General features: G+C 52.6%; 1 protein-coding gene across 1 annotated transcript in view; it reads right to left on the reverse strand.

The window, feature by feature from the left end:
* Positions 1-252: 252 nt before the first annotated feature.
* The window catches only part of parp2 (poly (ADP-ribose) polymerase 2), a 62,918-nt gene continuing 50,449 nt past the window's right edge, over positions 253-12,721 (reverse strand). Inside the window, exons 17-19 of the mRNA XM_041180953.1 lie at positions 8,245-8,343; positions 6,587-6,711; positions 253-583 (exon numbers count right to left, since the gene is read on the reverse strand). Coding sequence (XP_041036887.1) covers positions 424-583; positions 6,587-6,711; positions 8,245-8,343 — 384 coding nt within the window. The 3' untranslated portion in view covers positions 253-423. The remainder of the gene's footprint in view (positions 584-6,586; positions 6,712-8,244; positions 8,344-12,721) is intronic.

The following is a 12,721-nucleotide window of genomic DNA, read 5'->3' on the forward strand; positions in this document are numbered from 1 at the left end:
TCCTCCAACCCCTCCCAGCCCACCACTCCTCACCTCCGGAATATCCTCCACAGCTTCTCCAACGCCGACCTCTCGAGCTTTCCTCCCCACCTCCCCCCAAACAGATTTGAATCGCTCCACCAACGGCGGCCGTGCCTGGGCCCCCGCGTTCCGGAATTCCCCTCCCTAAAGCCCTCTGCACAACCCCCCCCCAAAACCCCCAGCCATCACTCCTTTAAGAGGCTCCTTAAAACCTATGCTCCTCCCCCGCTCCCCCCCACCACACCCCCCACCCCAGCTTTCACTCGCCTGCCCGAGGGCCTCCTCTGCCTGGCCCAGTGTCCTGTTTTGCTCGGTAACAGTCTTGCGAAGGCACCAAAAGGTGCCAAACGAATGCAAGTTGTTGTTGTTTTTGTTGCTGTTGCCTGTCGCGCCGCATGTTGCTCACCACAGCGAGGCGAAGTCAAAGCGGACCTTGAGCAGGTATCTCATGTGGACCTGCGTCGGGTTGTAGACCACGTACTCGTTGTAGTTCAGGGTGTAGCCGTTCAGGTTCTCCACCCCCGTCTCCGTCCCAGGGCCCATGGGAACCAGTGCGCCGTTACTGCAGGAGGTGGGGGGAGTCGAGGGGAGGCGAGACGGGGAAGGCCGAGGGGAGGCGAGACGGGGAAGGCCGAGGGGAGGCGAGACGGGGAAGGCCGAGGGGAGGCGAGACGGGGAAGGCCGAGGGGAGGCGAGACGGGGAAGGTCGAGGGGAGGCGAGACGGGGAAGGTCGAGGGGAGGCGAGACGGGGAAGGTCGAGGGGAGGCGAGACGGGGAAGGTCGAGGGGAGGCGAGACGGGGAAGGTCGAGGGGAGGCGAGACGGGGAAGGTCGAGGGGAGGCGAGACGGGGAAGGTCGAGGGGAGGCGAGACGGGGAAGGTCGAGGGGAGGCGAGACGGGGAAGGTCGAGTGGAGGCGGGGAGGTCGAGGGGAGGCGTGAGGGGAGACAGGGAAGGTTGAGGGGAGGGGAGGCAGGAGGGGTCCGAGGGGAGGCGAAGTGAGTGGGCAGGGTGGGGGCCAAGGGGAGCAGGACAGAGGGCGGCCAAGGGGAGGGGGCATGGTCGAAGGGGGAGGGACAGGTAGAAAACAGCAGGGTGGGGGGGGGTGGGGGAAAGAGAGAGAGAAAGAGAAAAAAAAACACAAAAACAACAGGTTAAAAGGAAAACGGGAGCGGGGAATTCCAGCTACAAGATCCGCCGGGAAGCATAACCTCAGCAAATCTGGCAGAAAATCCATAAACTCCTCGCGGTCACGGAGATTGTCTCCTGTCACGGAGCGAAGGGGGTGTCCGACTGGGCTGTGACACCACATTGGCGCTCTCTTTTCAAAATGGCGGCAATGTTGCAAAGTGCATCAGCCTACCTGCGCACAGCAAGATCCCACAAGCAGCGGAGCCCATCAACCGAGCGCTTTTTCCAATCGCTCGGGCCGAGGGTTGAAACGTTGGGCCAGGATACGCTTTCCTCTCATCCTTTATTCTTTCCTGGGACGTGGGCGTCGCTGGCGAGGCCCTAGGGTTTCCTGCCCACCCCTTAATTGCCCCTCGATCCCAGTGCCTTGGTCGGCCATTTCGACCGAGGGGCAGGTAACAGTTGACCATATTGGCTGTCCTATGACAAGTGCAGCCGAGCGCATGCCTGGGAGTTTGGTGAGTGGGGGAGTTCGATGAGGAGGGGTAGGAGGCCTTCCTTAATTTCTGCTTTTTCTAACTTTTTTGCCCTGTAAAGAATTGGTTCTTACTCTACGACAGGGAAAGGAGCTAGCTGTTTGGTGAGTAACTAGTAACTGGTTAACATCTATTCTATTTTAAAGGTTTAAAATAGTACAGGAACAGGTGGTAAGGTTAACAAGATACATAAAAAAGGTGAACAATTAAGTAATACAGCTAAGTAGTTAATTAAGTCACATTAAGGACGGCAGGACAGGTGATATGTCATGGCTGCAGCATGTGGGTATTCCTGGAGGCCACTGTGATCCAGGGCAAACATGCCTGCTCTAAGCTTTGCGGCTCCAGGAACTTCAGCTCAAGATTCATTGAGCTGGAGGCCGAACTGCAGACACTACAGCACATCAGGGACAAGGGAAAGCTACCCGGATGCTTTGTACCAAGAGGCAAGTCACACCCCTTAGGATAGGGTCTTCAGATTTGGTCAGTGGTCAGGGACAAGAGGGTGTGACTGCAAGTGAGGCTGGTTAGGGGACCCAGAGGGCAGCAGTGCAGCAGCTTTAGCCTCTGCAATTGTCCAGTGAGGAAGGGGGGGCGGGGGGGTGCGCATGTGAGGTTCTCACAGCTTGTTTGGATATGAGTAGGGGCTGCAGGGCGAATGAGCTAACTGGCCATGGCACCATGGTACAGGAAGCCTTTCAAGAGGGGGAAGCAAAAGCTTAGTTGTCAGAGACAGAGGGTGATGACAGAAGGATGCTTTAGTGACTGGAAGCCAGTGTCCAGTGGCGTACCACAGGGATCTGTGCTGGGTCCCCTATTATTTGTCGTTTATATAAATGACATAGATGACTATGTGAGGGGTAGGATTAGTAAGTTTGCAGATGACACAGAGATTGGCTGGGTGGTTAACTGTGAGGTTGAGTGTCTTGGGCTACAGGAAGATATAGACGGGATGGTCTAATGGGCCGATAAGTGGCAGATGGAATTTAACCCTGAAAAGTGTGAGGTGAGACACTTTGGAAGGAGTAACTTGACAAGGAAGTATTCAATGAATGGCATGGCACTAGGAAGTTCTGAGGAACGAAGGGACCTTGGCGTGTGTGTCCATAGATCTCTGAAGGTGGAGGGGCATGTTAGTGGGGTGGTGAAAAAGGCATATGGGACACTTGCCTTTATCAATCGAGGCATAGATAGGGAGGTCATGTTGGAGTTGTATAGAACCTTGGTGAGGCCACAGCTGGAGTACTGTGTGCAGTTCTGGTCGCCACATTATAGGAAGGATGTGATTGCACTGGAGGGGGTGCAGAGGAGATTCACCAGGATGTTGCCTGGGATGAAACATTTAAGTATTGAAGAGAGGTTGGACAGACTTGGGTTGTTTTCGTTGGAGCAGAGAAGACTGAGGGGCGACCCGATCGAGGTGTACAAGATTATGAGGGGCACGGACAGGGTGGATAGGGAGCAGCTGTTCCCCTTAGTTGAAGGGTCAGTCACGAGGGGGACACAAGTTCAAGGTGAGGGGCAGAATGTTTAGGGGGGGATGTGAGGGAAAAACATTTTTACCCAGAGGGTGGTGAGGGTCTGGAATGCGCTGCCTGGGAGGGTGGTGGAGGCAGGTTGCCTCACAACCTTTAAAAAGTACCTGGATGAGCACTTGGCACGTCACGACATTCAAAGGCTACAGGGCCGAGCGCTGGTCAATGGGGTTAGGTAGGTAGGTAGGTCAGGTGTTTCTCACGTGTCGGTGCAGACTCGATGGGCCGAAGGGCCTCTTCTGTGCCGTGTGTGATTCTGTGATTCTGTGAATGTAGCGGTAGTGGGGGGCAGTATGGCGAGGGGGACTGGCGCTGTTCTCTGCAGCAAAGAGCGAGAGTCCAGGCAGCCGTGTTGCCTGCCCCACCGCCAGGGCTCGGACGTCTGCTGAGGGCTGGAGAGGAAATTGCAGTGGGAGCGGGGAGGATCCAGCCGCAGTCCATGTCGGTACCAAAGATACTGAGCCTTTAGTTTTGTCCTTGTATTATTTTGGTAACCTCTGGGCTTATCTGTTGATTTAGTCTTAGATTTGTTCTCTCTGGCCCTTCCTGTTTATAAGTTCCCACATTAATACCTATCTCTCTTGCCTTGTCCCTACCCAGTTTTGATCCTTTGCCCCCCCCCCCCGCCACCCCATTCAGTCTAAAATCCTCTCTACTTCCCGAGTAGAGATAAAATTAGGAAAGCAGTTCTGCATAGACAGCATGAGGAGCTAGGCACTACATTAAAAAGTAGAACCTCAAAAGGTAAAACAGTCTCTGAGTTAGCCATGTGCCAATTGGCATGGGGTACATAAAATTAGAGAGATGAATGCGTGGCTCAAAGACTTGCGTGGGGGGGGTCGGGGGGGGGGAAGTGGGTTCCAGTTTTAGGGCATTGGCACCAGCGCTGGGGGAAAAGGGGGCTATACCGCCGGGACGGTCTCCACCCGCACCGTGCTGGGACCAGTTTTTCTAGCGAGCCACGTAACTCAGGAAGTAGAGAGGATTTTAAACTGAATAGTGGGGGGGGGGGGGGGGGCAAAGGGTCAAACAGAGTAAAGAGTAGAGACACGGCAAGGGAGAGAGGAGTTAATGTGGGAACATATTAACAGGAAGGGCCAGAGAGAACAAATCTAAGACTAAATCAAAAGATAAGGCTGGAGGTTAGCAAAATAATATAAAAGGACAAAACTAAAGGCTCAGTATCTGAATGCACAAAGCATCCGAAACAAAACGGATGGACTGATGGCACAGATACAAATAAATAAGTACGGCCTGGTAGCCATTAAAGAGATATGGCTGCGAGATGACAAGGGGAATTGAATATAAAAGGAGGGAGGTTATGCTTCGGTGGTACAGGGCACTGGTGAGACCACACCTGGAGCACTGTGTACAGTATTAGTCTCCTTATTTAAGGAAGGATGTAAATGCATTGGATGCCATTCAGCGAATACTAGACTCACACCAGGGATGGGCAGCCTGTCGTATGAGGGAAGGTTGGACAGGCCGGGCTTGTGTCCGCTGGAGTTTAGAAGAGTGAGAGGCGACTCGATTGAAACGTATAAGATCCTGAGGGGGTCTGGACAGGGTGGATGTGGAGAGGCTGTTTCCTCTTGTGGGAGAATCTAGAACTTGGCGGTGGTGGGGGGGGTCACTGTTTAAAAATAAGGGGGGTCGCCCATTTAGGACGGAGACGGGGAGAAATTTTTCCTCTCAGAGGGCGGCGAGTCTTTGGAAATCTCTTCCTCGAAAGGCGGTGGGAGCAGAGTCCTGGAATATTTTTAAAGCGGAGCGAGATAGATTCTTGATTAACAAGGGGGTGAAAGGTTATCGGGGTGGAGGGGAGGGGGGAGGGGCGGGTCGTCGACGGGAATGTGGGGCTGAGGTTACAATCTCATTGAATGGCGGAGTGGCCGACTCCTGCTCCTGATTCGTAACGTGCGTGCGGTATGATGTGAGGCTGAATAAATTGGGCCAGTACAGGATGGAGTTGAGAAGAACGAGAGGCGATCTCGTTGAAACCTGCAGGTTTCTGAAGGGGAAGGGTGGGGGGGTTCGACAGGGTGGACGCTGAGAGACGGTTCCCGCTGGTCAGGGGACCTAAAACACCGGGGGGGGGGGGGGTAGTGGTGAGGGGGGGTTGGCGGTGGATGGGGCACAGTCTTGGGATGAGGGGAGCAGACATTTTGGGGACTGAGACGAGGTGAAGTTTCTTCACTTTGTGGGGGGCGGGGGGGGAAATCTTTGGGGTTCTCCAACCCCAGGGGGTTGCAGATGACCCATCGTTGATGACATTTGAGGGCTGGACGGACAGAGGGAGCCATTGCGGGAGGGGTGGGGGGGGTGGGTTGGTGAATCCTTGGTGTTCTCCACCCCAGGGGATTGCAGATGACCCATCGTTGAAGACATTCGAGGGCTGGACGGACAGAGGGAACCATTGCGGGAGGGGTGGGGTGGGGGGGGTTGCAGGAAAGTGGAGTTGAAGGCCGACATCAGTCACGTGATGGTCTGGAATGGCGAAGCAGGCTTGACCGGGCCGGAGAGGCCGCTCCTGCTTCTCAGTTCTGGCGCTGGAGCCTGGGGTAGGCCAGGACGGGTAAGGATGGCAGATTCCCTTCCCCGAAAGGGACATTCGTGAACCAGATGGGGTTGTTTGTTTTGTTGGTTTTTTTTTTAAAACGACCGGTCGCCATAGTCACCGTGAGGGAAGTTCCAGATTTAACTTAAATTCCAACGGCTCGCTCGCCGTGGTGAGATTCCAACCAGGGCCTCTGGATTGCTAGTCCGGCGATATTACCGCGAGGCTGCCATCTCCTTGTGCTGCGCAGAGCTTGGTGGGGGGGTGGGGGGGGGGAACAGCCCCATCCACCTCCCCCAAAGTTGTCCTTCAAAATGGCGGCCATGGGATTTTGGCCTCAAGGCCACCAAGCAGGAGGGCTCGAAGGCCTCGTCCAAAAGGCGGCACCTCCGGCGGCAGCGGCACGGTGCCAGCACCGGGAGGGTCGGTCCAGGCCTCACCCTCGAGGCCCCCGAGACCCGCGGGGAGGGGGGGGGGGAGGGTGCTGGAGCCCGCGACCTCTGAACCGCTCAAGCGAGGGGCGCTCAAGCGCTACCGGCTGAGGCGCAACCTGATGCCAGAAGGACTGCCCTTGTCCCTCTTCCAAAAGTGGCCGGGTGGGCGTTTAAAGACAACTCGAGGGTGGGCAGAGCGAGGGTCCCGCGGTTTATTGACACGCCGCAGGGAGATGAGGTCAGAGGGGAGAACAGTGGAGGTCGGGGGGGGAGAACAGTGGGTTGGGGAAGCAGCCGCAGCAGAAGGCGAGGTCAGGGGGCAGATGACTTGGCTTGCTGAGGACATGGCGCCCCGAGCTCGGGGGTACTTACAGCTCGATGTTGCTTTTAGGGTCCGGGGCTATCCTGCCCAAGCCCATGGTGCTGTCCTTCCCGGGGGGCAGTTTATCACCGTCGTAGTCGGCGACCAGAAGCTTGTTACACTCACCGAGGGCCACCTGAGAGGGGACAAGAGGTCATTAAACAATGCAGCCACAATTAGAATACGAGGGCAGTTTATACATAGAATAACAGATACCCGGGAGTGAGTTACAGGCTGGAATCTAATCGAGGGGTTCGGGTGGTTTATATATAGAATAACAGATACCCGGGAGTGAGTTACAGGCTGGAATCTAATCGAGGGGTTCGGGTGGTTTATATATAGAATAACAGATACCCGGGAGTGAGTTACAGGCTGGAATCTAATTGAGGGGTTTGGGTGGTTTATATATAGAATAACAGATACCCGGGAGTGAGTTACAGACTGGAATCTAATCGAGGGGTTCGGGTGGTTTATATATAGAATAACAGATACCCGGGAGTGAGTTACAGGCTGGAATCTAATTGAGGGGTTCGGGTGGTTTATATATAGAATAACAGATACCCGGGAGTGAGTTACAGACTGGAATCTAATCGAGGGGTTCGGGTGGTTTATATATAGAATAACAGATACCCGGGAGTGAGTTACAGGCTGGAATCTAATCGAGGGGTTCGGGTGGTTTATATATAGAATAACAGATACCCGGGAGTGAGTTACAGACTGGAATCTAATCGAGGGGTTTGAGTGGTTTATATATAGAATAACAGATACCCGGGAGTGAGTTACAGACTGGAGTCTAATCGAGGGGTTCAGGTGGTTTATATATAGAATAACTGATACCCGGGAGTGAGTTACAGGCTGGAAACTAATTGAGGGGTTCGGGTGGTTTACATGTAGAATAACAGATACCAGGGAGTGAGTTACAGGCTGGAATCTAATCGAGGGGTTCGGGTGGTTTATATATAGAATAACAGATACCCGGGAGTGAGTTACAGGCTGGAATCTAATCGAGGGGTTTGGGTGGTTTATATATAGAATAACAGATACCCGGGAGTGAGTTACAGGCTGGAATCTAATCGAGGGGTTTGGGTGGTTTATACATAGAATAACAGATACCCGGGAGTGAGTTACAGACTGGAATCTAATCGAGGGGTTCGTGTGGTTATATAGAATAACAGATACCCGGGAGTGAGTTACAGGCTGGAATCTAATCGAGGGGTTCGGATGGTTTATATATAGAATAACAGATACCCGGGAGTGAGTTACAGGCTGGAATCTAATCGAGGGGTTCGGATGGTTTATATATAGAATAACAGATACCCGGGAGTGAGTTACAGACTGGAATCTAATCGAGGGGTTCAGGTGGTTTATATATAGAATAACAGATACCCGGGAGTGAGTTACAGGCTGGAAACTAATCGAGGGGTTCGGGTGGTTTATATGTAGAATAACAGATACCCGGGAGTGAGTTACAGGCTGGAATCTAATCGAGGGGTTCGGGTGGTTTATATATAGAATAACAGATACCCGGGAGTGAGTTACAGGCTGGAATCTAATAGAGGGGCTCGGATGGTTTATATATAGAATAACAGATAGCCGGGAGTGAGTTACAGGCTGGAATCTAATCGAGGGGTTCGGATGGTTTAATGCAGAAAATCCCCTCATTCCATACCTCACACAACAACAGCAGTCCGACGTTTTGTTCACGGGTGGCAAAGCAATAGTTGGCACTCTTGGAGGACATGTCGGCAAAATATATTCCCTTTCCAAACTGTGAGGGGAACAGGAAGAGAGAGAGAGAGAGAGAGAGAGAGGGAGAGAAATGTTTGACTGATTCGATAGCACAGTGCTGGACAGTGATTGTCCCGATTAAAGTAATACAACACGCTGAACACAATTACAGATGCACGAACAGAGCGCCTGACAGCCTGAGGTTAGCAAAGCTCTCCCCTCCTATATTATCGTCAGAATTAGCAGCAGGAGGAGGCCATTCAGCCTCTCGAGCCCGCTCCGCCATTCGATAAGATCGTGGCTGATATGATTGCCGCTTCAACTCCACTTTCCTGCCCATAACCCTCGACTCCCCCTGTCTAACTCGGCCTCGGATATATTCAGCGACCCGGCCTCCGCCACTCTCTTGGGGGGGGGGGGTGTGGAGAATCCCACAGACTGAGCCCCCCCACCCCCGACAGAAGAAATTCCTCCTCGTCTCCCTCTTCAATGGGAGACCCCCTCCCCCACCTTATTTTTAAACTGTGCCCCCCCACCCCACCCTCGTTCTAGCTCCCCCCCCCACGAGGGGAAAACATCCTCTCAGCATCCATCCTGTCAAACCCCCTCTCCCCCACTCAGGATCCTATCTGTCTCAATAAGATCCCCTCTCGTTCTTCTAAACCCCATTGAGTACCGGCCCAACCTGCTTAACCTTTCCCCATAAGACAAACCCTCCCCTTCATCCCAGGAATCAGCCGAGTGAACATTCTCCCAACGGCTCCCAGTGCAAGTGTGTCCCTCCTTAAGTAAGGAGGCCGGAGCTGTACACAGTGCTCTTGGCACAATCTCACCTACACCCTGTACGTGGTGCAGCTCCTCTCCCCTATACGCGAGGCATTGACTGCCCCTTCAGCTCCTGCAGGCTGCACCCACTCTCCAGACGCCCGTCAGGTGTTTCCCCCGGTTGGGGGAGGGGGTGGAGAAACCCCCAGCGAGGGCTGGCAAAGGTGTGAGGATTGGGACAGGGAGGGGGATGTTCCACCCCCACCCCCCTCCCAGCCTGCTCCGCCATTCAACGGGACCAGGGGTCGATCCCGATCGTAACTCCACCCGTAATCCTTAATGTCCCTACCCAACGAAGATCCACCAGTCTTTTCAGTTCCTGAAATTTTCAACTGATGTCTACCGTCCCCTTTTTTTTTTTGAGGGTGGGTGAGCAGGCAGGGCCGGGGAAAGATTAAAAGAAAAAAAAGAGATCCCTCCCACCAGGATCTTCGAGATTCTGCCCCCTTGTCCTGGGCTCTCTCCCGCAGAGGATACTCTCTATCTACCTCATCAATTCCTTACGCACCTCGATCGGATCACTCCTTAATGATTTGGACTCCAGGCAATGCAAGCTGCATAAATAATCAGGCTGCCACCATGTCGCATATGAAAGCAGTTCTCCCCATCTCCTGCCCTCCCCCCACCCCACCTTATTTAGCCGTGCCCCATCAACGATGCATGTTCAGGAGCGGTAACCCTGGTCTGCTTCTCCCTCTCCTCCCTAACTCAGCATTGCTCCAAGTCAATAGCTGCTTACCCCTTGTCATGAAGCTATTAACGTATGTAACATGATTGGAAAATATTTTTCTTTTAAAATAGAGGTTTAGTCTGTGGGTGTGTCTTAATTGGATTAAAGTCAGCTAGTCTGGGTGCTTTGATGTGTACTGGTTTTGAGATGTAAGAGAGGTAGCGCACATTTGCACTTTCTTGAATAGAGCGTACAAGAAGTGGGCTGAAATCTGGCACCTCGCTAGCAAAGACCGAGCAAAATGTTTACATTATTAATAAAATAGGTGCTACAAAAGGGGTTTATTGTTAGAAGAGGTGGAGTTCAAAGAAGCTGGTGATACAATGGGAATTTACATTCAATGAGATGTGCTGGATATAAACGATAGCAGTTTTTGTGTGTGCAGGGCACCGGCATTGTAGGAACAGAGCAGCTGTAAACCTCCACCGTGCCTCCACTGGGACCGAAGTGAAAGGAACCTCATTTTGAATTCGTAAGGTGAAAATGCTTTGCCTGGTGTCTGGTTAAGTCTGTGGGTTGCTGTTGCCTTAATGGAGATTAGTCTGGGAATGTGTTAAAAGTTATGATAGTAGTAATTTGTAGCCATGTGTATATCTATTTTAACCTGTGTAAGTTAATAAAATGTTTCATTTAGTTTAATATAAAACCTCTCGGGAACAGGTGGTCTGATTCCTAAATTTAGAGCTGCCATCTCAAACATAGCGCTTAAAAATATAGGTTATGACAGTTGTTTAAAGTTTCCCTCTGGGATTATTTTTAAATAACTCCACTTTACCAATCTGCTGTCTCATAATGGTGGAGATTCCACAGATTGAGGAGGGGACTGGGTGGGGGGTGGCAAGGCCATGGAGTGGGACTTATCCGACGTCCAGTACTGGGCTGAACAGAAATTTCCTCCGATTAAATATTGGGGAGGCTGAAGCCATTGTTTTCGACCCCTGCTCCGAACTCTGTTGCCCTAGATACCGGCTCCATCGCGTTCTCTGGAAACAGTCTGATATTAAGCCAGTCTGCTCGCAACTCTGATGTCACAGCTGACTCCCAGACCGGCTTCCGACCTCATATCCCCACCATCGACAAGGCAGCCCATTTCCAGCTCTGTCGCCTCGCCCGACTTCACCCCCTCAACTCGGCTCATCCTCTGCTGAAGCCCTCGTCCGCCGCCTTCGTCACCTCCAGACTGGACTATCCCCAACCCGCTCCCAGCTGCTCTCCCAGCGTCCCCACCGTCTGTAAACTTCAGCCCCGTCCAAAACTCTGTTGCCCCCTCCCCTGTCCTAACTCACACCGAATCCCGCTCCATGGCATTGCCACGCCCCCCACCCCCTCAATCTCTGGAATCCCCTCCACCCCACCCGAACTCCCCAAGATCTCCGCGCTCCTCCAACTCCAGCCTCTCGAGTGTTACCACCCCACCCCACCCCCCCCGGCCCCCCAAACATATTAATCGCACTGCCATCGGCAGCCATGCCTTCAGCTGACTGGGCCCTGAGCTCTGGAATTCCCTCCCTAAACATCTCCGCCTCTCAACCTCACTCTCCTCCTTTAAGACGTTCCTTAAAACCGACCTCCTTGACTGAGCTTTTGGACCATCTTCCCTCTGCCTTTTTACGTGGCTCACTGTCAAGCTTGGTTTTGTAACGCTCCTGTGAAGCACCTTATGATGCTTCATTCTGTTAAAGGTGCTCTATAAATATAGCCTGTTGTGGCCGTGAGTGTATCGGACAGCCTCCATGCGAGGGACTATCCCTTTAACAGCAAGTGTGGTCCCAGTCTGAGTGGGTGTCCCTTTAACAGTGAGTGTGGCTCCAGTGTGAGGGACTGTCCCTTTAACAGTCAGTCTATCAGTTAGCCCCAGCATGAGAGAATGTCCGTTTAAGGGTCAGTGAATCAGTTAGCCCCGGCACAAGGGAATGGCCCCTTAAGAGTCAGTGTATCAAATAGCCCCGGCATGAGAGAATGTCCCTTTCAGAGTCAGTGTATCAGATAGACCCGGATGAGAGAATGTCCCTTTAAGAGTCAGTGTATCAGATAGCCCTGGATGAGGGAATGTCCCTTTAAGGTCAGTGTTATCAGATAAAGGGACATTCCCTCATGCCGGAGTTATCTGATAACACTGACCTTAAAGGGACATTCCCTCATCCAGGGCTATCTGATACACTGACTCTTAAAGGGACATTCTCTCATCCGGGTCTATCTGATACACTGACTCTGAAAGGGACATTCTCTCACGCCGGGGCTAACTGATTCACTGACCCTTAAAGGGACATTCCCTCATGCCGGAGTTAAGGGTCAGTGAATCAGTTAGCCCCGGCGTGAGAGAATGTCCCTTTCAGAGTCAGTGTATCAGATAGACCCGGATGAGAGAATGTCCCTTTAAGAGTCAGTGTATCAGATAGCCCTGGATGAGGGAATGTCCCTTTAAGGTCAGTGTTATCAGATAACTCCGGCATGAGGGAATGTCCCTTTAAGGGTCAGTGAATCAGTTAGCCCCGGCGTGAGAGAATGTCCCTTTCAGAGTCAGTGTATCAGATAGACCCGGATGAGAGAATGTCCCTTTAAGGTCAGTGTTATCAGATAACCCCGGCGTGAGAGAATGTCCTTTTAAGGGTCAGTGTATCAGATAGACCCAGATGAGAGAATGTGCCTTTAAGAGTCAGTGTATCAGATAGTTCCGGCATCGTGAGGGAATGTCCCTTTAAGAATCAATGTATCAGATAGCCCCAGATGAGGGAATGTCCTTTTAAAGGTCAGTGTTATCAGACAGCCCTGGTGTGAGGGAATGTCCCTTTAAGGGTCAGTGTTATCAATCAGCCCCGGCGCAAGGAATGTCCCTTTAAGGGTCAGTGTTATCGGATAGCCC

Source organism: Carcharodon carcharias (genome assembly GCF_017639515.1).
Source record: "Carcharodon carcharias isolate sCarCar2 chromosome 27 unlocalized genomic scaffold, sCarCar2.pri SUPER_27_unloc_1, whole genome shotgun sequence".
Taxonomy (NCBI): Eukaryota; Metazoa; Chordata; class Chondrichthyes; order Lamniformes; family Lamnidae; genus Carcharodon; species Carcharodon carcharias.